At 50.9% G+C, this 25,353-nt stretch overlaps 1 protein-coding gene and 1 long non-coding RNA gene across 13 annotated transcripts in view; one reads left to right on the forward strand and one right to left on the reverse strand.

Annotated features, from left to right (window-relative positions):
* Window positions 1-19,905, forward strand: part of COL13A1 (collagen type XIII alpha 1 chain) — a 78,933-nt gene extending 59,028 nt beyond the window's left edge. For 7 of the 9 annotated variants that reach the window (XM_064374223.1, XM_064374229.1, XM_064374225.1 and 4 more), the window contains 7 exons: window positions 1,741-1,776; window positions 4,869-4,922; window positions 6,378-6,431; window positions 7,367-7,402; window positions 13,572-13,658; window positions 17,740-17,778; window positions 19,465-19,905. In XM_064374223.1, the coding sequence (XP_064230293.1) occupies window positions 1,741-1,776; window positions 4,869-4,922; window positions 6,378-6,431; window positions 7,367-7,402; window positions 13,572-13,658; window positions 17,740-17,778; window positions 19,465-19,467 (309 nt within the window). In that variant the 3' untranslated portion in view covers window positions 19,468-19,905. Of the gene's footprint in view, window positions 1-1,740; window positions 1,777-4,868; window positions 4,923-6,377; window positions 6,432-7,366; window positions 7,403-8,782; window positions 8,885-13,571; window positions 13,659-17,739; window positions 17,779-19,464 lie in introns of those variants that run through there. The other 2 variants (XM_064374226.1, XM_064374232.1) reach the window with 2 other exon arrangements.
* Window positions 1-25,353, reverse strand: part of LOC135274013 (uncharacterized) — a 141,931-nt gene that overhangs the window by 13,966 nt on the left and 102,612 nt on the right. The gene's annotated exons all lie outside the window — the stretch shown is intronic.

Genomic DNA, 25,353 nt, shown 5'->3' on the forward strand with positions numbered 1-25,353 from the left:
CTTAGCCTAGCTGACTGTTGCCTTGGAGGAAGGCGGAGCTGGTATTTCTGGGTCTTCCTATTTTTCAAAGGAAGCTGAACATCTGGCGTTTTATGTGAAATCTTTCCATTTTCTAACATTAGATCAAAATTATTTGCAACACTGCAGAATGTACAAAATATGTCAGTGGCCCACATATGGCCTGAGAGCCTCTAATTCGTGCCTTCTGCTCCAGACCTCTCAAGACAACTGAGATTTAATGCTGCATTTTTTAAATGTACGTGGATATTTAGCTACAATTCTGTTTCCAGGCTTCACCTGGATATTTTATTCTACATAGTAGCAGCCTGTTTCTCCAGGTACATCCTGGAGCGTTCCCCCTATTTGCCCTGCAGAAGTGGTTCTCAATGCTGGCTGTGCACTGGAATCCCCTGGGAGATTTTAAAACTTACCATCACCACAAGCTTCACTCTTGGAGATCTGACTGAATCGTGCTGGGACAGGGTGGGACCCAGGCATCTGTTTTACTTAACATTGCCCCAAGGAGATTCTAATGTGTAGCCAGGGCTGAGAACCACAGCTCTCTAGCCCAGTGAGTCAAGGTCTGTCCCAGAATCGTATGGTCCTAAATCTGAGAAGAGTCCCTGCAGAGTCCTTCTACCCAACACCTTTTCCATGAGAAAGCAGCTTGTTGCCTCCCTCTTCCAGGGACTTCCCTCTACGTTTGAAATCCTGAGGCTGAGACTCAGTTGGAAGCAGTTTGCAAGCACTCAGTCCTCATCTGGCCAGAGTATTGCCGCTGCCTTCTCCCTGACTTGTCACATTGGAATCATTAGAAGAGGGTCCATAGGTTTTCCTGGGTGAGTTTCAGAGGCAGCTTAATAACCCAGGAATGGAGCAGGAGCCCCCCCGCCCCCACCCCCACCACTGCCCTGCAACACATGTTTCACTGGACAGCGAGAGCAAGCAAGGGTGCTGATAGCAGATGGGTCTCAGTAGCTTCCTACCTGCTGTCCATTTGCTCCGGGGAATACGTAGCCTTAGACCTCTGTCCCAGTCCGCTGCCTCCAAAGCCTTTTCCTAGACAACAGCCCTTGTCTGGGAGCGTATGAATGGATCGAGTTTAGCTTGAGGCTCTCAGATCGTAAAGTGCCAGAGAAATGTCAGGTGTCATTTGTAATATCATCTAAGGCCCAACTCATTCCCCCAGGCTGAAGGGTAAACAGACCAACTTCTACCCAAATTTCACAATTGGGTGCTGTCACCCAGGCTGAGACCCTCAGGGGCACCCCAGCATGGCCTGATCCAAACAGGAATGCAAAGTAGCTGGGAGAACTGTCCTCACCTGGGGCCCCTCCCCAGTGAAAGATGGGTGCACAGCTCTGATTCCAAGACATCTCTCCAAGTATTCCTTTCTGTATCCCTTTCTGCACAACACTGAAGCGAGAGGGGTTTCTGAGAGGGAATAAAGGGAGAGAGGAGAAACAGGGGCAGGAGGAGCAAGTGGCCGTCTGCACCGACCTCCACCCAGCCTGCTCAGCGGCCGGCCACCGCCTTCAGTGTCTCCATGTTTTCGTTGGTTTCCATGTAAATACCATCCCCTGTCCTCCCAAGCTTATTTCTCCGGTTGTGTTTGATTACCAGCATTTATGTCTGTCCAGAGTCACTGCTTTACTCACCTCTTCCCTCCCCATTGTTCCCTTTTTCTCCCTCCCAATCCTCTCTTCCCCTTCTTTTGGTCAAACTGTGCCCTTCGTCCAGGGAGCTTCAGGTTTGGACGGCAGGCCTGGGCCACCGGTGAGTGTCACTTCTCCATCACCCCTCACCCCACCCCACCCCACACCTGGCCTGTGATCCCTTTTGTCTGTCCCACTTGGCCTCGTTTTCCCAGTGAATCATGCCTTGTCCCACCTCCGACACCAGAAAGGTGCCATTGAGGCTCTGAAGTGCCTTTTCTGGCCTCTTGACCAAATATGACTGGCCTTCATCTGAATGCCCCTGTCCACAGAATACACCCAGGGACCTCAAACCTGCCAGGTGTGGGGTGGGAGGCCACTGCAGCAGCACCGCTCCTGATTCCAAAGGAATGCTGAGTCCAGCCTGGGTGCCCAGCCCTGGGGCCTTGAGCCATGGCCTCTCCCCAGCAAACACACCAGTGTCTGTGTGTGCCCGTCATGCTGTGTTGTCGTCATGCTGTGAGCTCTGTCCACCTCCTGTCTTCCCATGGGGCTCCCTAATCTTGTGCAGCCATCAGTTGGGTGTGTGGGGGAGTGGGACAGGAGTCCTCACCTTTGAAGGGTGAAGACAGGAGTAGCCTGTAGGAGCACAGAAGCCAGTCCCAGATCTGTGTCTTACACACATTCTAACCACCCTTGCACTGCCTTACACCACAGCCACCCTGCAACCCAGCAAGGGGGTTCATTACAGAGCAAGTAAGGTACACTTGGGTCTTCTCCTCCTCTGTTCTTTCTGATTCCAGAAAACAGGCATCATTGACTCTTAACTAGAAAGCACATGGCCCTTCTGCTTCCGACTAACAACTGAAGGATCAGAGAAAACATCCCTCCTGTCCACCTTCCGATCCCTCCCCTGACCCCGCTGTGAGGTCAACCTTCCCAAAGTGTTCAGCTCACTCGTCCTCAAGTCTCGAGTCCCTGAGCTATCACGAAAGCTCTGTATGCCCAGCCCCTTCCAGCCAAGGAGGCCCTGCTCCACCCTTCAGAGTGTTTTCAAGGCCACATCTGCCCAAGGCCTGTATGAAGACGGAGTTCTAGTGAGCTGGCTGGAGCCACCCTCAGGGGAGGCGATGCCTTGCCAGGGTTCATGTGTGGAGCTTAGGGGACATGCTGAAGCAAGGCTCACGGGTCTTCCCAGGGGGCCCGGGGCACTGAAACTGGCACCAACAGAAGCCCAGAGCTTTTAGAGGTAGGAGGGTCAAGAGTGACCCCCGTGAGAGCCCTGTCCTACTGAATGCCTATTCTGTGCCCTCATAAATAAGAGGAGGTGGCATGGCTTGCCCAAGATGACAGACTTCTTCAGAGCCCCCCACCTCCCTGCGCTGTTGGAGTTCACACCCTAAACCCTTACGTGCAGAGAGCATGTCCCGGCTGCCAGGCATTATCATGGCTCTGCTCCTTCACCACAGTCCCTCCCTCTCCATCCTCCCCCACCTAGCACACCTGTCTCAAGTGCCCAGGCAGGGCTCAGGGATGATCTGTGGCTGCAATTGCAGAAACCAAGACTTCCCGCTCAGTGGCTTCTCCCATTTATGTCAGACGGAGAGAAGCAGTACAAATTCATATACTCTGTCTCTTTGGAGCTGAGGCTTTATTTTCCTCATAAAATTAGTATCCTAACTTTAAGGGAAAATGTGGGGGGAAAAGATAAGCCTGCCCTGCCAATATTAACATTTACTGGGCACTTCCTACAGGTCAGGCTCAGCACCAAATGCTCGCCATGCATTCACGCATGGAAACCTGGCACAGTCGAGGAGGCAGACACGCGTGGTACAGACGGGGAAACTGACACTCGGCAAGGCTAAGGAGCTTCTCCAATACCCAGGAGTTTGTAGGCCTCTGAGGCAAGGCCAGCCATGTGACTCCACAGCCCTTTGCCAAACCATTGGCCCGAGCTCACTCCTTTTTCTTTTTCTTTTTCTTTTTGAGACAGAATCCCACTGTGTCACCCAGGCTGGAGTGCAATGGTGCAATCTGCTCACTGCAACCTCCACCTCTGGGGATCAAGCAGTTCTCCTGCCTTAGCCTCCCAAGTAGCTGGGATTACAGGTGCCTCCCACCATGCCCAGCTAATTTTTGTATTTTTAGTAGAGACAGGGCTTCGCCATGTCGGCCAGACTGGTCTTGAACTCCTGACTTCGGCCTCCCAAAGTGCTGGGATTACAGGCGTGAGCCACCGCATGCGGCCTCCTTTTTTATTCTACTGTGCTCTTACAGATGTGCACAGCCTTCCTTCCTCCCTCATGGTTGCTAAGGGAGCCCTGAGGACTCCTTACTCCCCTCTTTGTCTCATGTGAAGTAAGTCACGCCCCACCTTTCACATCTACATTCAGAGCACTGGAAACTGCCCACAGCTCAGCCCCACTCCTCCTGTCCTCATCTGAGGCTGACAATAGGAGACACTGAACTAGAGACTTGGTCTGGCCAGGCTGTGAACTGGGAACCTGGGAAGATGTTGGATAAGGCCAGAGCAAGCCCTAATGCTCCATGTCTAAGCCATGGGCTCCGATGGCCCCAGCACCCCCAGCCCTGGGCTAGCAGAGCTCATGACACGCCTCCCTGCCAGGCCAGTGTCAGTGCAGACATTGAGGCATCCTAATTCCCCCTCGATCCAGTTGGTTTCACAGGCCTGCCAGTGGGGTGAGGAGACCCTGGCCAGAGGCTGAGGCCAGGGCTATGGGTCTGCGGTGGGCGGGTGGGGTGGGCGTTGGCTGAACGACCCTCCCTCGCCTGCCCCTGTGTGTGCGTTCGCATCCATCTCTGTGGCATGAAGACCCTCCTGCATGTGGAGCTGCAACAGCAAAGAGGGTGCCAGCCCCTGCCCTGGGATGGGTCCACTCCCTCCCAAGTGCTTCTGGGAGCAAAACTAAGCAATCATTCTCCCACCGTTTTCAGCCTTGGCAAGCTTGGGTGTGAAGCAAAAGGGTTTCAGTCCATGAATCTGGCTCTGAGGCATGGGGAGGTGCTGTCTCCCCCACAGGCCCTGAACCCAAAGAGGATCACAGCCCAGTTGAATGACTGCCCTGAATGAGCCTGGCCTCGCCAACCCTGAAAACTGGGCCTGGGACCTTGCTCATCTCCAGGTGTCGGGTGGGGCACCCAGGGCTCCCCAGCGTGTGGGGACCTCACCTCTGCTTTCCTTCCCCTCCCCAGGGTACTCCAGGACCAATTGGAGTTCCAGGCCCAGCGGGACCAAAAGGCGAGAGGGTGAGTGTCAGTGAGCCAGGGGCTGGGGCAGCCTGGAGGCAGGGGCAGGCCTGGGACCCCCAAGACCAGGGGTCTCAGCCCTCATGCCTTCCTTCTTCTGTCTCTTCTCCTGGTCATCCTCACAGCAGCCTGGGACAGGGGGGCTGGTTGTGTAGCTATGAGTGGACAGAGACTTGGAGGGATCAAGGAGACAGAGAGGTGGGGCACATTAGCTCACACCTGGAATTCCAGCACTCTGGGAGGCCAGGGTGAGAGGATCACTGGCACTCAGGAGTCTGAGACCAGCCTGGACAACATAGTGAGACTCCGACTCTACAAAAAAGCATTTTTTAATTAGCCAGGCATGGTGGTGTGCACCTCTAGTCCTAGCTCTTTGGGAGGCTGAGGCAGGAGGATCAGTTGAGCCCGGGAAGTTGAGGCTGCAGTGACTGTACTACTGCACTCCAGCCTGGGAGACAGAGCAAGACCTCATCTCTATTTAAAAAAAAAAAAAAAAAAAAGGAGGGAAAGAAAAAAAGGAATTAGAGAGCTACCTCCACTTTAGTTTCTGGTCACCTTGTATCCTTCTCAGGTTCAGCCTGGCAAGGCCCTGGGTGCCATTGTCACTGGACATGCCTAAAGTTTGTAATAATTTAGGGAAACAGCATGGAACAGAGGGCCAGGTGGTATTTAGACAAATGCTGGAGGACAGCAAGAAGTCAGGAGGCCAGAGTCATAGGCCAGGCTCCCATAGTCGCTGTCCAGGGATGTTGGCCATGTCCACGTCATAGGACTCAGAAGCTCCAGCCTTGTCCTGCTGGAATGGGCATGTCCGAGGGTGAGGGTGAGGGCGTTGGCTGAGTGGAGGCAGGGGAGCTGTGTGTCTTTCCATATCGGCTCCTCCCAGCCAGCCCCTGGCTTCTACACACTCAGGGCTCGGAGGTCCCTGCGTGGGCATCCATCGAGTTCTCTGCCTGCGTGGACAGCTCCCTGTGCTCTCCATCTGCCCACCTGCTGGCTCTGTCTCAGGTGGGGAGGGTGGGAGCTTCTGCAGAGGGTGCAGGCTTCTCTGTGACCACCAGCTTGGGGAAACCAGGAGGCTGCTCTGAGGGGTGACCCTTGAGGCTCTGGAGCAGAAAGTAAAGCTCTTTCTCTTCCCTTTCTCTTCCCCTGCCTTCCTGCTCTGCTTTCCTCTTCCCTGCTTCTGCCTCAGGCTAGCCAGGCCCAGGACACCATGGGTCATTCTAGGGGGGATTGGGGGATAGGCTCTACTGGAGGGAGAGAGAGGGGGGCTTCTGAGCCCCCTCCCCAGGGCAGTGTTCGCATCAGCAGCACCCCTTTCCCACAGCCTTTGCTTCCTGGAGGGCTCTTGAGGGGACTGGAGAGGTCTCCTGTGTTTCATACCAAAGTAGAAAACAGCAAGGAAGGTTGTTACCACGTCTAGGAGGATTCATGCGTTTCTCTCTCCCATTTCAGGGCAGCAAAGGAGACCCTGGGATGACAGGACCAACGGGAGCAGCTGGGCTTCCTGTGAGTCTCTTGGGATCAGAGGTTCCTCTTCGCTCATTCCTGTCCCCATTAGAAACACCCAGGGCCTGCAGCACAATTCTAGGGCCCAGGGAGAACTCTCATTTCTGTGACAGAGGAAGCTGCCAAGAGGCAACGGATGATGGGCTAGCACGTCCTGCCAGGCACTGCACTGTGAGGGCACCAGAGCCTCTGCCATGCGGACCCTGTGATGGGATGAGAGCTCCTCCCACTGTGTTAAGTGCAGCCTGACCTCAGCCATGAGTGTGCCATGGCCCCTGCCCTCAGGAGGGGCAGAATCAAATTCAGACCCCTGTGATAGGAGGAGAGGCTTCATGAGTGGAGCAGCTTCCCAGGGGAGCCGGGCCTTGTGGGGGAGACCTGGCTTTCCATGGCAGCATCCTTTCCCACCGCTTTGTTATAGAAATTGGGTGTCTGCCTGCAAGAGCCTGCACTTTAGTTTCCCATCCGCTGGAGGCTGTGTGTTTTGGCCAGGTATGCACATCTGGGCCAGTCTTGTGTTGTGCTAAATTCCCCCAGCTAAAATATTGAAAAGAGGGTCTAGCAAGAGCCTGGCAGGAGAGCCCTGGGGACTCCCCTCTGCTAAGAGCACTCCTTGCCCTGGCAAGCGCATCCTCAGAACTCACCCATCACCTGCGGTAGTGACCTCGGGAGAACCCAGCCACAGGCCAGGACCTGGGCTGCAGAGGCGAGAAAACTAGAACTGTGTTCTTGGCTTTGCCCAGAATTCTTCATTCGCCTCTAGGTCAAGTTTTCTGAGTGGTTTGCTTCTCCATCCCGCTTCTGTATAATGGGAATAATTGAACCTGTCTCTGAGGAGTGAAGCAGCAGGGAGAGTTTTATGAGCCTGAAGGCAGCACTGCAGAGCGCCCTGTGTCTCCGCACTAACATGCCTTTGTTCCTCTGATCCCTCGCAGGGTTTACATGGACCACCCGGGGACAAGGGAAACCGGGTGAGTATGAGACTCCACATTCGGGCTCCGGTTACTAATGTCTTCATGATGGGGTAGAATGATCCATCGGTGATTCCTGACCAACATGGCAAACACAGTTTTGCCTGATAAACCATCCTCAATTGAAAGGTTTTACAAGGAGGGCCTTAACCTGTGGTTTGCAGGGAGCCTGGGGCCTGATCCTTGAATGGAAGAATGTATTTTTCCACACCACGAGGAGGGACTGAGTCCCACGGCGGCCACCAGCTTAGCATTGCCACCAGCTACAAGAGCCATGCGTCCAGCTCTTTCTAGGTTGCCCTGATAATGGGCCCCTAAATGATCATTTTAGATCCATTGCTACCCTGTCCTCGCCTTCTGAAACTTAGTTTTGCCAGGCATTCCAGGCCACCAGTGAGACAGAAACTAAATTCCAGCTCCAAGAACAAGCAGACCGCTATTGGAAGCAGCCAACCCTTTTAAAAAAATATTACCGCCAGTATTTCTCTTGGAAAGAGTCGGCAGAGCTCTGAAAGGACTTGCACCTTCTCAGGCCCTTGCTGTCCCTTTGGTTTCTGCCACCTTCACCAGGACACACTTACCAAATGCCCACGGCACCCACAGCCATGTGACGGGGTGTGACACCTGCCACGGCCTTCAGCATGTGGGCCCAGCAGGGAGAATTTAACTACATCTGACCAAGAGATGGCCTTTGGGTTCCCCTCGAGGGTCTCATCTGCTGCCCCATCATGGGGCTCTGTGGAGTGGGGGGGCACACGCCCTAGAGGCCAAGTGTGTCTTCTGGCGGGTCATAAAATCCAAGGCACTTAGTGGAGAAGAAATGGAAGGAACAGATGGAGAAACAGGGCCCAGAACAATGATTACATGTCCTGGGTTCCCATGGAGAGTTAGAGGCAGAGCACAAGGTCTCCAGAACCCAGGTCTTGTGGCTGATCTTTGCCCACTGATACCATGTTCATGCACGGAGTGTGCCAGAACGCCTATGCTTCTATCTGGCAAGAGTGAATTTCACTCCCTTCAATTCAAGATCTATTTACTGAGCACTCCCATTCTCCTAAGTGCTCTTCACCAGCAGCAGGTCAAAAGCAACTCAGTTTGTCCCGCATCTTCTGTAAACAAGAGGGAGCGGCAGCGCCACCCCTGGCCACGGCAAGACCAGGCCTGGAAACCGCCAGAATAAACAGACCTGCTTCCCAATGCTCCAAGGCACACTGGGAAGGACTTTACTCAGTGTGGCATCAAAGGATTCAGGCCTCTAAAATCTTTGATCATTCCACCTCTTCATTGGCATACTAACTAACTTCCTTTCAAATGTCATTCTGACGTGTTCTAGTTTTTTTTATTATATTCAATTAGTATTTTCTAAACCTCCTTCTTAAGACTCTTTCAGTTGGCTTGAGGCGCTGAGCAGTTTGAAGGCTGCAAAATTGATCCTTCAAGGCACGATGACCGTGTTGCTGGAGAGGTGGAGACAAGACAAGTACCCTTGTCACAGAGGGAGGCGGGGGCTGGTGGCTCTGATGCTGCAGGAACCGAGGTTGTCGAGTCATCCACTGAGGCCCCAGGAATCAGTGGGAAAGTATTTCTCATCCCTCTCCCTTTCCTGATGTTTGACACACTTTCCTCTATCCCATTTACAAATTAGGAATGTGTCACTTAGCAAAAGTCAGCTTCAGAAAACAGTAAGTTTGCAGGCACCTTCTTTTGAGCATACCATAAAGAGCCAATGGACTTATTCCCAGAGAGCATGTTTCCAACTCAAGGTGGGGCTTGTTCTCTTCATTCCAGGAATTTGACTTTCAGGATGTGCGAATGTCCTGGAAGAGTCCATCCTCAATCTTGCCTCCCCATTCTGACCTTTTTTATTTTTTCTTTGAAACAGTATCTTGCTCTGTTGCCAGGCTGGAGTGCAGTGGCATGATCTCGGCTCACTGCAACCTCTGCCTCCCAGGCTCAAGCGATTCCCCTGCCTCAGCCTCCTGAGTAGCTGGGACTACAAGCACGTGCCACCACGCCCGGCTAATTTTTTGTATTTTAGTAGAGATGGGGTTTCACCATGTTGGCCAGATGGTCTCCATCTTCTGACCTCATGATCCGCCCACCTCAGCCTCCCAAAGTGCTGGGATTACAGGCATGAGCCACTGTACCCCACCCCCATTCTGACTTTTTTATACCACCAGCCCTAATAGCACTTTGCGGGGAGATGTGAGAGCTTGGTAATGATGCCTCCAAAACAAAGAAAGGCCTGAGAAAGTCAGTGCTTGCTCCACCAGGGACAGTTTTGGGGTTGATAGAGGAGTTATGCCAGAGTATTGACACTTTGATCAAGGTAAAACGCCAGAAGGGCCAAAACAAACAACATTCTGATTAGAAGCTTCATGGTCACCTGTGAAGGGAAAGCTACAGATGTTCAAATCCCCCTACCCCACCTGGGTTTTGGAGGGTGGCTGCCAATAGGGCAACCCCCAAACTTTGTGCACATCATGCTTCACTGCATGCACCCCATCAGAGATTTGGTTTTTGGTGGTTTTTTGTTTGTTTTTTGAGATGGAGTCTTGCTCTGTCTCCCAGGCTGGAGTGCAGTGGTGTGATCTCCACTCACTGCAACCTCCGACTCCCAGGTTCCAGTGATTCTCCCACCTCAGCCTACTGAGTAGCTGGGATTACAGGTGTGTGCCACCACACTCAGCTAATTTTTTGTAGCTTTAGTAGAGACAGGGTTTCACCATGTTGGCCAGGCTGGTTTCGAACTCCTGACCTCAAGTGATCTGCCTACCTCGGCCTCCCAAAGTGCTGGAATTACAGCCAGGAGCCACCGTGCCTGGCCCAGAGATTTGTTGTTTTATCTCACAGTGAACCAAGATACAACCTTAAAAGTGTTTTTCTCCATGTCCCACCAAAGGATGGTCCCAGAGCCTCCTCCTGTTCATGGAAGGAAGGTCCTTGTCATGGGGGGCAAAGGCCCAGAGCCCCAAACCAGGAGCTTTCTAAGCATACACACCAGTGGAAAGAATATCCTGACCTTGTCACTAAGTAGCTTCCCTTCCCCTAAGTAGCTCTATGAATTTGGCCCAGGAGCCACCTTTAGGATAAGAAATCAGTCAAAGGATAAAGGGTGGCATGAATCTGGCAATTTAATCATCATCAGGAAAATCAGGGGTTACTGTGGGACTGCCTGCAAACCAGCCAGCTGAAAAGGTCTGCGTGTATGCAGTGAGGCTGCTTCTGCTCTCTGAGATGCCCAACTTTGGGGGGGGGGGGTGCACGCATGTGTGTGTGTGTGCACACATATGTATGTGCATGTGTGTGGGTGCGTGTGCATGTGTGTGTGCATGTGTGTCTTGCTTCCTAAGTCCGTCTTGCCTCCTCACCTCTTCCTCTTCCACTATCTCTTTTGGCCTCTTCCTTTACTCCTTCTGCCCCTGATATGTTCATTCCGTTATAATAATCCCATGTCCTTCATCCTTTCCCTTCCCCCTCACCAGCTTTCCATTCATCTCCTCCGAAGTCCACTGTCATACATTTACCCATGTTTTTAAGAAGCCTTTGCTCCTTGACTTTATTCACCCCTTTCTCCCTTACCAACTAGGGTTCCCTCTTTGCCAGGGTCTCTTTTGTGTCACTCTCTGGGGGTGGGAGGGAGGGAGACTGCAGGTGATGCTACTACTCCAGTAGCCTCAAATGACACCTGATTTGGGGCAATTGCCCAGATTTTTAGAATACAACACCCCATAGTATCCGTTACCCGCTGTGAAAATCTGGAACACGCTAACCCGCTGTTACCCCCGGGGTATCCTGGACTTGGGATTCCCCACTCTGGCAGATTTGCCCATCTTCTTCATTAGAAAACTGCTCAAGACCCAGAGAATGAGTGGCCACACCCTGGGAGAGTTTATCAGATGGCTTCCCCCGCCAAATAGCTAGTGGTTTTGCTGGTTTGCCCCTTGGGGATGATTTGTGGCATGATGTTCTTATTGGCAGACAAAATTTCAGGCTGATGGAAATATACCTAATATGTGCATACATATGTCATCTTAAACACACGTCCATTTCTAAGTAAGGATTTGCATTTTTAGAAAATTCATTTAGAATAATGCACTGGTTGCAGACAACCTCTGGAATCGAGAAATTTGCATAATTTCCAAAGAACTGAAGGAACACCAGAAATATTCTTTTGTTTGTTTGAAACAGAGTCTCACTCTGTCTCCCAGGCTGGAGTGCAGTGTCAAGATCTCAGCTCACTGCAATCTCTGCCTCCTGGGTTCAAGTGATTCTCCTGCCTCAGCCTCCCGAGTACCTGGGATTACAGGTGCCCATCACCATACCCAGCTAATTTTTGTAATTTTAGTAGAGACAGGGTTTCGCCATGTTGGCCACACTGGTCTCAAACTCCTGATCTCAGGTGATCCACCCACCTCAGCCTACCAAAGTGCTGGGATTACAGGCATGAGCCACCACACCCAGCCAAAAATATTCTTATCCTCTGCCTTCCTCTAAGGAATTTCTACCCTGCAGCCTTCCACTGCAGGAACACCGCACATGACAACCTCTGACCTCAACCTTTGGCTCCTATACTAGCTAAAAAGAAATCATAATCATTATTATCATTATGAAGCACCTATCATTTTCTGTGTACATTCTGTGTGCCATTATTAAGCATTTAATGTGCACAAACACCTCACAACTGTTTTTTCAGGCAGAGTCTTGCTCTATTGCCCAGGCTAGAGTGTAGTAGTTCACAGCTGCCTCAAACTCCTGTCCTTGGCTTAAGTGGTCTTCCTGCCTCAGACTCCTGAGAAGCTAGGACTACAGGGATATGTCACCACACCCAATTTTTTTATTCTTTGCAAAAATGGGGTCTTGCTTTGTTGTCCAGGCTGGCCTTGAACTCCTGGCCTCAAGCAATCCTCCTGCCTTGGCCTCCCAAACTGCTGGGATTACAGACATGAACCACTTTGCCCAGCCTCAGAACAAATTTTTGAGGCAGGTGTTATTGTACCCATTTTACAAGTAAGGAAACGAAGGCTCAAAGAAGTAGCTTCACAAAGTCATGCTGCTGTCGGAACCAACTGTGACTTCAAGCCTTTGTTCTGACTAACATGGTGCCCAGCCTTCAAAGTCATCCTGGAGCGACACTGGTGAAGTCCCCAAGAATTAGATAATCCCCCTCCAGAGAGGAGAGGAGCTCCCAGGAAGACTTCCTACGGGCACACTGAACCCCCTTTTTAGGAAACACACATATAAAAATGCAAATGCAAATTCATTAAAGAGGTGATGCTTCACTTTTAAAAAGAATTCCCCACAGCCCTTCTTTAAATGGACTCTGACACATACAAAATAGAATTCAACTTAGAAAAATGATGTTTACTGCAGCTTTTCAGAAACAAATGAATTCCTTAAACCAACACATTCATATACAAATAACTGACGAAGATGGAGCAAGATACACATAGAACAGGAGAACCCAGCTGAGAACCAGAGGCCATCCATGAGCCCTGGACACACACATATGTGCACAATGTGCACATGGACACACATGCATACAAACACACACGTGTTCATGTGCCCAAGCACATACCAACACACTCATACATGTGCATGCACACATATACACACATATACACACAATGACACACTTGTACACTCACATATACACACGTGCACAAGCACATATGTGCATATGCTCATACATGCTATGTTCACACACACCCCAGGGCTCCAAGCAAAATCACCTTGCTTCCTAGTAGAATGTCGAAGAGATAAACATTAATTGGGGAAAAAAGTTGTCAGCCCATAGCCTTTCAAAATAGACCCTCGAAGAGAAGGAAGTTGGTCCCTAGCCACCGTGTTCCACACAGACCCACCCTGGGCTTAGTGTTAGCAAAACTGGCCACCAAAATCTTCCATCTGTGGTTCCCTCCACCTGCAGCTCTGAGCCCTGCTGCCATCCTCCCCTCCCTCTCCCACCCACCTTAGCCAAATTCTCAGGGGCCTGGGGATGGGGAGGAGGTGGGTATTGACTCCAAATCCTGTTGGGGAGAATATCCTAATTAAAAGCATCTCTTTTTCCCTCTTTAATTGTATTTTTCTTTTTCTGTCTCTAACCTTAACACATGAATGTTCCTAAAGTTTTGATGTTTTTTTTCTCGGACTAAACCATTATTTCCAGGGGGAGAGGGGGAAGAAAGGCTCTAGAGGGCCTAAAGGGGATAAGGGAGACCAAGGAGCGCCTGGATTAGATGCCCCCTGCCCGTTGGTATGTTTTTGTTTATCACTTGTTCTGGTTTTTGTCCTTGAGGTTTGCAAGTTGGAAACAAAGAAGGCAAATAAACTAAGATGAGAACCAAATGTCTATACCAATGCTACCAGAATCTATCTGTTCATTTTACCAATGAAATTCTGCCTGCTGTTGGAGTTGCTTTATAACCACAGCTGCAAGTAATTCTGGCTAAATCCCTTGCCTTTGAATCCTTTGCCTTTGAAGATGCAGAACAATTGATGTGTGGAAGTGAAGACACCACTAGGAAAGGGATTTTCGGGGAAGGCCTCAGATCTTAGCTCAAGGATGGCTTTGGAAGCCAGTGTAGCATTTGTGAGCCACGGATTTGCCTTCTTTGTTTTGTGGCCACCTCTGTGGGCTGGCCATTCAAGCTGTCTGAATCCTCACTCGGTCAGGATGCAGGAACCAGAGTTAGCATCTCCTCAGGGCCACTGATGCTCAAAACTGGGCAGAGCAAGGCTAGATGAGGGGCTTCTAATGCACAGCCTCCCAATGCTCATCAGCCATCCAGCTAAAACCTTTAAAGCTGCAGACCAGAATCGGTAGACAGACACCCCACGGGAAGCCTTCTCAAAAGAGCCAACAGTGAATGATCATGCACATCTGCTGGGTTTCTCCGGTGCCTTTCAATCCATTTAAAGGTTCTAATAACTATGATGCACTAAGTTGAAGTTTGTCTGTGTTTATACTAAGTGAGTCTGTAAAGAGCGGGAGATTAATGGAGAGGGGGCAGGTTGTACAGATGTAAAGCTGAACTCTCCAGAGCACAAAGACAGCACAAAAGCTGGATTTGGGAGACGGGGGATCACCTGGGATTTAGCCCCTGTTTGTAGATATCTCAAGGGTCCTGCATCCTGGCCAGGGTAGGACTGGGCCTCTCCACTCCATGGTTGGAGCTGGCCAGCCTTTACCTGAATAATCATCGTGGTTGGTTTTATGAACAGGGACACCGAGGTTTTAAAGGAGAGAAAGGGGATCCGGGGTTACCAGGGCTGGACGGACTGGATGCCCTGTGCCCATTGGTATGGCATCGCTCTTGCTTGCCTGCATGGCCAATTTGGGCTTCCCCACGTGTGTGACTCATACGGCGTGCCTCCCCAGCCACCCTCCACACTCCTTTCCATCCTCCCTGTCTCCACATCCCACTTCTTCACTCTGTAGACACCAAGGGTCACCCCACCTTGGCTGGTACTCTGGGGGCTCCCAGCCATGCCACCCTCTTGCATGCGAAGTTTACCCGGATGTTTCCTGGCTTCCTGCTGCAGCTACTTCTAATGCACATCCACCTGATGTGAGCCAGCCCTCCGACCCTGAAGCTGGCTTTGGCTGCCTCTGATACTCATCTCCAAACTGATTCTAGACAAAGCTGCCAGAGACCCCACCTAGGAAAGTGGGTTCTCTGGACTAGTTCTCAGAACCATGACTTCTTTTCCTTGAGGCAGTGCAGTTAGTTCAGAATGCACGGGCTGAACATCTAGCAAAATATGTGAATGAGATGCTTGAGTCAGCCCTGTATCCCCTGCCCCCTCCATCACATGATTTGAGGGACAGAAGGGCATGATTACCAACAGAATAGACTGAGAAGCTCTAGAAGTGAGGCGGAGAAGGAGCCACCTGCTTATTTTTCCAGGTTGGGTCATGGGTCACTGTCCAGGTGACACCATCAGAACTAGGGATGGTCCAATGGTCCAGGATTAGATTTTCAGATCCTAAAGGGTTTGTTCTTTTTGCTTAAATCTCCAAAGACAGTACCAGACCTTTCCTTGTCCCTTTCTTTCATGGTCAGATGGCTTCTTACTGAAGAGTCTGAGAGAGATGGAAAGGTTGAGAATATAGTTAAGGAGAACGAAGGGAGACAGCTAAGGACCCCTCTTCCAAGCACGTCCCAGGCTAAGTGGTAGCAGTTTATTCCTGCCTGCCTGGTCCCTCTCTGGCATGGACAGTCTAAGCCTCCATGCTGATCCTCTTATTGCAAAAGAAGCAGAAGGGAGCACTTTACTGGTCTCCCCAGATTTCCCCGATAGGTTTGGAGTTCAAGAGTTATTTTATCGTACCAGTAATAAATGAGAATTTGGGGCTTCACATCCCCACCCTGGGTTCACACAGGAATTCTCTTTGACAAAAGAGGAAAAGATATAAGAAATTATGCTGTGTGACCCTGAGAGGTGGCTGTAGAGCCCCTTGAATGGCGTTAGGGACTTTTTAGGAGGAGTGTATGCAACAAAAGTAGAGTGCATGCAACAAAAGTAGAGTGCAGAGCAAGCGGGCAGGTAGCATGCTTCATGTCCCTGACGGTCCTGCCAAACCCCATGCATACAGCCTGCCCAGGCACCTTTCTCCACCCAGACTTCTTGAATGCAGCCTGTACATGCACCTTTGCCATTCAAGACTTCCCGCATGCAGCCGGCATGGGCACCTTTCTCAACCGGGACTTTCTGGTCCCATCAAAGCACCTCCCTTGAGCACCAGCCAGGTCTTCCCTCAGCCACAATCCCCTCCCACAATCCAGTCACCTTTAGTTCTGCCAGCAGCTGCCTTGGCCTCTCTGCTCCTCACCATACATTATTTTCATTCTCTGCCTGCCCTGTCCTCCATACCCGCTGCCACCATCCATGTGCCAACGGGAATGCCACTCAGGCCCGCAGAGGCTCCTCTCCCTCCCAGCATCCATGTGATGTGTGTCACACCGCAGTATGGCAGGCTGGGGAAGGGGCATAGGGTCACCCTGAAACTGTGGAATGCACCACCTCCCCCTGCAATCCCCAACCCAGAGGGGAAAATGAAGGTCACCCTGATTTGACTCTCCATGTAAAATGGCATTTTCTTCCGTAACATCCCATATCAATATGTCATTTTTCTTTTACTTTTACTGGAGAAGTGTCTTCCCCCTGTTGTTTCTCACTCTGCCTCCTCCTCTGTGTTATTATGGACTTGGGGGATAGGGGTAGCTATTGATGGTGATTTTTACCATAAGATAACCAGACTTCCTAGGCTCTCCATATTGGGACCAATCCCTGCTGAATGCCAAGTGATAAGTGGTTTCAGCTCCTGGCGTGGGTGGATGACATTAGACCAGGACAGCAGAGGACTCCCATTCCGCAAGCTCCCTCAGGACTGAGCACTTGCTCCAGTCTTCTGGAGCCCCGTGGCCATCTCCTTGTCTGTCCTGCCTGTCTAGCAGACTTGGACTGAGAACCAGATCTTTGCCCTTGGCCCAGCCTCACCTTCTCCACCTGGTCTCTAGATTTCTAGATCGCCCAAAGGGTATGCCAGTGAGGAGGGGAGATGAGGGCCTGAGAAGACTCGGGAAGGTTTCTATCACTGAGGGCGGAACATGAACATCTCGAGGCTAAATGGGCTGCATGGTTGTTACCAACACAGGAGACTGACAGTGTGCAGTTGATTCCTGCGCTGCTACCGCACTGCACCCCCAAATTCCCAACAAAGGCTAGACTTTGCCAGGAACCATTGTCTTCTTGCCAAAGGCATCTCAGGGCTGTGCTGCAATACCCATGAGGCTGCCTGTCCCTTCATGCCCCTCACCCCACCCCAGGGTTCATCATCAAAGAGAGACTGTCTACATGTCCTCCTCCCTCTGCTTAGGAAAAGAGACAAATAAGAGAATGAGAGGGCTGGGAGGGCCCTTAGAGGTCACTTCAAGCAACTGCCCTTGCCCAGGTTTTATGGAGGAGGAAGCTGAGGCCCCCTCGTGCTGAGTGGCTTGCCCATGAGCAGCCAGCACTCCACAGGGCCAGCGCAGAGACTGTTCCTTCATGGCACACAAGGACATCTCTGCTTGCTGGTCCCGCAGGCGAGGACAGTCCCTATTGGCTTGCACTGTGGCTGCATGTGACCTTAGCCAATGGGAAAACAGCCAAATTTGTTTCCACCTCCTTCTGAGGTTCTGACCTGGAGTAGAGAAAAGAAATAGACAAGAGTGGGTGGGCCACATCCTGATCAGCTGCCAAAATGTGTGTGGCCCTTGTTACCCCTGTCCTGCCCACTTGGTGGACTGTCACAGGTAGTCTGAGCCCTCTGCCTTCCTCTTTCCTTGCAGGGCGAAGACGGCTTACCAGTCCAGGGCTGCTGGAACAAGGTAAGGTTTCCCATCGATTAGCATTGGGGCTCCATTCTCAGCAGTGCCATACAGTTCCCACAATTTCCATTCTGCCTTGTTACAGATGAGGCAGCGAGACATAGGTCAAAAAGGCACTGTCTCAAAGGCAGGATGCCCATTAAACATCCCATACACTGCACACTCTTAAAGAACATTTTAAAATGCTTAAGGCATCAGCAGACCCTACGCGGAATGTCCATGCAGCCGCACAGGTGACATCTTTATGCTTTGTGTGTTCAATGTACATAGTGTCTTTCCCCCAAGGAACTTCCCCAAGAAGTTCCAGATCATGTTTTTACCTTAGACATCAATCAGCTATACTCATAGAGTTCCTCTGAGGTCGTTTATGACACATGAGGACGTGTCTTAGATGTAGGACGTCTCAGTTGCTTACATTCTGATCTCACATGCTACTGTGCCTCCCATAGGGGCTGTGCTACTCACCACTCTACCACTCCCCTTGTATTTAAGCTGGCAGAGCTTCATGCCACCATACATGTGACCTGCAGCGCAATCTCTCCTGGGCTCCCAGAGTTCCTACCAACAATGAGTTTTCACTGATTCACACTGCCCTTGGCATTTGCCATCATTTGTCATCAGTCTGACAGCACAGGGCTGTGCCCTTGCACGTGATCACCCCAGTCAACCATGGATCCCCAGAGCGCAGGGCTGCCCAGGCTGACAGGGGCCATCTGCTTGCTGACTAACCCAGAAGCCCCGCCTTGGTCCCCAGCAATAGCGGCGGCTGCTATGCTGCCCCATGCCATCTCCCTCCACCTTGCCTCTCACTCCAAATCTTCTCACCAACCCCCCACCACCGTTGTCTCAAGGTTCATCCTCATTAAGGGGCTGGAGACTCCAACCTGTTCAAGAGTCTGTGCTCAACGAATCCAGTCCCGTTCCAGTGACAGAATAGTCACACTTACTATGAGATGAACAAGCTCCCCTGTGCTAAGATGCCCAGAATCTCATTAGTGCACTGGGTTGGGTAAAAGTGGTGAAACCACCAAGACCCCAGGCCAATGTTGAACACCTTCTTGCCTGGGTACCTAAAGCGCCCCCTAACCCAAGTAGGAAAAGTTCAACACTCAAGAGAGATGCCTCCCAGAATCTGTCCCTGGAGCCTGTCCTCGTCCTCCTACCGAGCTCCACCTAGATCTAGTTAAAACACCACAAAAGCAGGTCAAAGGTGTGTCGAACAAGACCTCCAAACCCTTGCCCCCTAAAAAAAATTCCTCTTTAAGGTTGCTGCCAGTGGTTAGGAGATAGAAATGGTTGAGCTTAGCAGGGGAAGAACAGCCACTACCAAGAGCTGCAATGTCTTGGAGAAGCAACCGGAGACCTTCATGACTATTCATTCACAGCCTAAGTCTAATCTGGGACGATGCAGTCGTTACAAGTCAGGCCTCCAAAGCCAGCAGAGAAAAAGAGTGCCCTCTAGTGACCACAAAGGTGAACAGAGAGGTGAACTTGGTTTCCTGCCCTCAGGGAGCTAAGGTAGCCACCAGTTTCTTCCACCTAGGGGCTCATGGTTCCCACAGTTTCCCTGTCCGGAACTCCCATCCAACCCAGGACAAGATTTGCCTCCCTTCCTACAAAGGAAATAAATAAACCTCTGCAGACCCACTGAAACTAACAGAACATTGTTTTGTTTTTGTTTTGCAGTGATGCCTCTAACCTTGGATTGGCCTGTGTGTGTTTGTACATAGAATATTTATTTTTATACAGTTTTCACTTTTTGAAAATGCCAGAAGTATGATGCCTCTTACAGATTATTAAAAAAGAAAAACCTGCATATTTTGTACAGAAAATACCAACCTCTTCCCTTTTGTTTACAAGATGTTTTGCATAAGTCTATGTCTCTAATACACTTTTTGTTTGTGAGTATGGTCGTAATGTCTGCATGATATTTGTGCACACTTATTAAGTATTGAAGCTTAATAAATTATTGTGTCCTGGTGCCAAAGGGGGCCAGCCAGAACTGAAGTGCTGGCTAGCTCATGTGTGAATTCACACAAATGTAGAGGTCCCTCATATTTGCCAAGCTAGGTGTGTCTAAGAATATTTTAAACCCTTGTGGATTTTCATTATTAAAAAAATGAAACATGGCAATTCATGATCTTGATTAATCATTATATTAAATACATTCTCTCCTGTGAAAGCAGGAAGTCCCAGAAGTAGGGGTCCTCAGAAGTATGGAGTAAAGTTTTGAAATGTGAAGTTCAACAAAGGGAGAAGGGGGACTCTATCGAGCAACGTATGCTGTTACAGATCCCAAGTTTAGCACGGTGCTTACTGTGTGAGCATTCAGTTGTGCTAAGGGCCCCCAGGGTTTCAAAGGAGCCATTTGCTCTTTTCTGTTGGGTTATGGTGGGTTTTTGTTTGTTTGTTTGTTTTGCTTTGAGCTACAATCCCTAGTCGCCGCTATTGCTAATCATGGCCATTGACCTGATTATGAGTTGGTGGGTTCACTCACAACTAGCAGTTGAAGGAGCTTTGCCTCATCTGAGGCTCCACTCCAGCCTAGGGTATTCACAAAACATGCATAGATCTGGGCGTGGGCTGGGTCAATCTGAAGTTGTTTTTATTTTTTTAAAAATAAGGTTGTATTGTTTTCCATATTTAGTGCATTGCTTAGAAAAGGTCTCAGGAAACTGGTTTTAATGACTACCTAAGTCTTTCCTATGGTGTAACATCTAGGTTTATTGTTAGCTGTTTGACAACATAAATTCGTGCTTCTAAAAGCTTGAAAACAACAAATTACTCCAGTAATTCACTACATCCCCATCTGGTTTACATTTTACATTTTCTTTATACATCCTTTCTTCTTAGACAGCACAAGGGGAAATTTAACCCCAGATTCTGTCCACATGCTGTCACACAAAACCCTAAATTAGTGGGCTTCACAGTCATTAGACACACACCCCTGCCATGTGTGGGGATGAGGTCACACTCACAAGCACTCACGGTAATGAAATCACATGCAGCTCAGACCCAAAAGGACTATATCGACATTCTTACTCCAAACGTCACCAGGTTAGCTTGGAACTTGGACAACTTCCTCCTCTAAGTCTTGGCTTCCTCATTTGAAAAGTGAACCGAGTCTGGGTAACATCGCTAGACCCTCATCTCTACAAAAACATTTTTAGAAATTCAGCCAAGCTTGGTGGCACTTGCCTGTAGTCCCAGCTACTCCAGAGGCTGAGGTGGGAGGATTGCTTGAGCCTGGGAGTTTGAGGCTGCAGTGAGCTATGATCGAACCACTGCACTCCAGCCTGGGCAACAAAATTTGACCCTGTCTTAAAAAAAAAAAAAAAAAAACACCAAGGAAAGAAAAAGAAAAGTGAGGCCACGCAGTAGTGAACAAGAGTTGATCTCTGTGGACACAAACAGGGCTCATCTGAACCCAGTGATACTTCTTGCCCCGGGCCAATTCTCATGGCCCTGTAGCCCAGGGACTTCTCCAGCAGCCACAGAGTAATTTTAGAGGCCACAAAACTATTTTAATTTTCACCTTTCTACATTTAAAAGAAAAAAATGAATATATTACAATGAATCCAGCCAGGATTGTTTTTGTCTACCAGCACAATTGTAAAATACAATTTTTTGACTGGCCTGACCAACGTGGAGAAACCCCGTCTTTACTAAAAATACAAAATTAGCCGGGTGTGGTGGTGCATGCCTGTAATTCCAGCTACTCTGGAGTCTGAGGCAGGAGAATCGCTTGAACCTGGGAGGCAGAGGTTGCAGTGAGCCGAGATCACACCATTGCACTCTAGCCTGTGCAACAAGAGCGAAACTCTGTCTCAAAAAATACAGATATAATTTTTTTAATTAAAAAAAATAACTTTTTATATTTTTTAATGGAGGAAGGCAAAACTGCCCAGGAACCCCAAAAGTCATAATGCAGTCCAGCCCAAATCCTCTGCCCCTTAGAATTCAGTCACCCTCACTGCGGGTGTTCCCATCTCCAGGCCACACTCCTCCCCTCCCAGCCAAGGTCCCGAGCAATCAGGGTGTGACCCCGTTCTTCTAACTCCTGGCCTGATTCCCTTTCAGGCTCTGGCTGGGGCAATCATAGCTCGCTGATTATCTCAGAACAGAGTAGAGCATTCACTGGAGCCTGGGAAGCGGGGATTCAGTGTTAGCTGAATATCCTGGGTAACTGGGCAGAGAAACCTCTTTTGTTCCAGTCCTGGGGTTATTCATTTACTTAGAACACCTCAGCTACTGCCACGAAGGATTCAAAGTCACAAGAATCTACATAATAAAATAGAAATGTGTGTAAAGACAACTTTACAAGTAGAGAGGAGACAGTGGTGGCTGGGAAGCCCAGGGGATGGGCGAAGGTCCTTGCCGTAACTGAGGCGGGGTCGCACACATCACTTCATGCCGCCTGGTGGTCACAGAAAAAAAAAAAGGCTCTGCCCTGTTTCAGAGCCCACAATGCCCTGCCCAGTGGACTGCAGTCCCCGAGGCTTAGTCCCGCGTGTGTAAGCACATTGTCTCCACACGGTTGTTGCTGCTGTAATGCTCAGCCAGGACCCCGCCCTGTCACCGGACTGCACCCCAGGCTCCTGATTGCAGGCCCCTGCCTCCGAGCCTCCCCACTTGAATCTTGGCTGTGTGTCCGATGCAGTAGAGAGAGATGAGAAGTAGGGAGACACATGGTCAAAGCATTTGCACAGTAGCTGGGAGTCTGTACTAACGCCCAGCAGACCAGGACACCCAGGCGAGAAGAAACAATCTAGTGATGGAATGCGAGATGCAGGCACGTTGCAGGAGGGACCAGGAAAAGGCCAACCCGAGGGGCAGGTGCCACAGAGGGCTTGCAGAGGAGAAAGACACGCTCTCTGTTTTAGAGGACTTGTAGCACCTCCTGGCGAGAACTGCCTGCCCAGGGAACCAGAGATGCACCCAGCCCTGCCCACTGAGCATTTGGTAAAAGTTCTTTGTAAATTGCAAGGCGCTGGGTCTTAAGGCCGTTTATCTCCTGAGATTCACTCTCTGGTTCCAGTACATGTGGCTCTGTGCTCTGGCACAGCAAGACACATGTCCAGCATTGTCCACCTGGATACCTGCAAAGACTAGCCAGTACCCCATGGGTGGCAGTGTGACCGGGTCTTCTGGGCCCGAATGGTGCCTCTCCCGAAGGCTAAGACTTATGTGGCTGTGGCCATGTGAACCAAGGGAAGCCATACCTTGCTGAGGGAAGAGGAGGCTCCTTCCACACATTCCCACACCGCCCCATCTTAGCCCCACCCTGTGCTGCCCTCCCTTCCCCAGCCCTGCCTTCCCCTGGCAGAATGGGATAGGATGGAGCTGGGGAGGGTTGGCGTCAGCCCATAAGAGGAGGAGGGCACTGGCCAGCAAGTCCAGAGACTCAGCTTCTAGTTCTTTCTCTACCATTACCTCGCAATGTGGCCTTGGGCACCTTACTCCAGGTCTCAGTTTCCCCAAGCGTCAAGTAAAGAAACTAGACATGGGTGACCTCCATAAAACTTTCCAGCTCCGACACCCTAAGGCCCTCTGGCCCCATGGGCAGGTCACCTCCTGGGAGGATTGTGGATGCTGAAGCATTCCATGGCCCCCGCCACCTAGAGTTATTTGTCTGTGACAATATTATGCATGGCATTGGTTTTGCAAAACCGTGTGCGGCATGTGTGTGCTATGTAACTCCGAATAACAAAACTTCGAGTGGACCTGTGCCACCCAGGAGTAGGGTAGTTAGGGTCACTTTCCTTAGGGCAAGAACGCTGTAGAGGTTGTTTCTCACATTGGTCTCGACACTGAGGATGTATCAGAGAGAAAGCAATACGGCGCTGACCACCTGGCACACGTGGGAATCCCCAAGCCCCACAAACGTTCAGGGACGCTGCACTGGCATGGGGAGGCCCTCCCACCTCCCTCCTCTCAAGCCCTCTGTGTCCCTCCCATGCACCACCTCACACACTCCCCCAGCGTGTCCTCCCCCTTGCCCTGGACTTGGACACATTTTCAGCTAGCTTGAGACGTCAAGTCCCCAAGACTCCACATCATTTCAAAAGCAAAGAGCAGGCTCCCTGTGAACCTTCAGAAAAGAGGACACCATACCAAACTGTGGAACCAAGAGGGAAAGCAAGGGAAGGAGCAGCTATCCGCCTCTCAAGGGAGCAGAACTCCCAAGGGGTGGCTGAAGCAGGATGCCCCTCACTATAGTGAAGGAAGCGGGAGGATGGTGCAGGGAAGGGAGCCTCATCTTAGCCACTCAGGCAGAATTCACTGCCATCCACATGCAAAGTGACCTCTGGCTGCTAGAAAAGCTCAGCTCTGAGAAACAGCCAAGCACCTGTGGAAGGAGACTCAGGCAGAGATAGAGGGCCACTGCCCCCCTCACCCCCGGGGCCTTCCCCAGAGGGCCCACCTCCTTTCTTGGGCCTGCCACGCACCCTGTGCACACACTCTGCTGCCCCTCCACAGGCTTGCTCAAGCCGGGCCCTTGGCTGGAGATGCTATTGCTTCTTATCTGTCTCCTTTCAAGCCCAGCTCAGATCCCATGGCCCTGGAGAGCTGGTTCTGGGCTCCTTAGTTGGTAGAGTCTCTCCTCCCTGCAACACCTGGAACTCAGTGTTCTTTTCTTCCTCCACCTTATGTGAGAGTGTGCAAAGGGGCTCTTCCCTATTTGATAGTGAACTCTCAGAGGACAGGGACTTTCTTACTCACAGGCGCTGGAGAGACCTAGCTCAGTGTCTCCCCTACAATCCAGCCATCGATCCAGGCTCATACACATCTACCATCTCCTGAGTTATCAGCCAGCTTTGCTAAGCACCTGCTGTGGGCAGACACTGTGCTTCCTGCCAGGCTAGAAAGGAGAAGGAAGTGGCCCCTAGGACTGTAAGACCCAGTTCCTCTAGGAGCTTCACCAGAGCACACCCAACAGCACACCCATCCAGCCTCCAGGAGCTTCACCAGAGCCATCAGGAGCACACCCATCAGGGACGAGTGTGCTAAGTGCTAAGTGAGGGGTACAGCCAGCGAGGGCAGGGGTGCAGAGGACAGAAGCTCCTGCAGTGGCCAATGGGGACAGAAAGAGCAGAGGACTAAGCCAGCTGGGAGGGACATTATGAAGCAGAGACGGAGGAGATAGGCCTGCACACAGGCAGTCCCCATCCTGGGCTCAAGCTCCTTTCCTCAATAGAATCTTCCAGTGAGCTCAAGCCTGGGCCATGCTCACTTCTCATGTCAGGAAGGACAAGTGGGAAGGCGATGGGCAAGTGAGATGGCAATAGAAGGAAGAGGGTAGAGAGGGCACCTCCCAACTGTGAGGGGCTGGGAGTCTGGCCGCCAGCGGCTGGGGGTGGGGATGTCCTGGCCAGGGAGGCACCCCCGGATGTGCCCATCACCAGAGCCTTTCCTTCTCAAATGCCCCTTCTCTATGCCTCCTCAAGGGCCAGAGTCGTTTGTTAGTTGCCAAGAAGTGAAGCTGGCAAGCCCAGAGTCTTGGGGAAAGCGCCTTGCCTCAGAGGAGGAAGGAGGTGGAGAAGCTGCCCCTGGACAGAGGGTCACCGGCCGATT

The sequence above is a fragment of the Aotus nancymaae genome, unplaced genomic scaffold (assembly GCF_030222135.1).
Source record: "Aotus nancymaae isolate 86718 unplaced genomic scaffold, 86718_ANA_hifiasm-v0.15.2.pri h1tg000010l, whole genome shotgun sequence".
Taxonomy (NCBI): Eukaryota; Metazoa; Chordata; class Mammalia; order Primates; family Aotidae; genus Aotus; species Aotus nancymaae.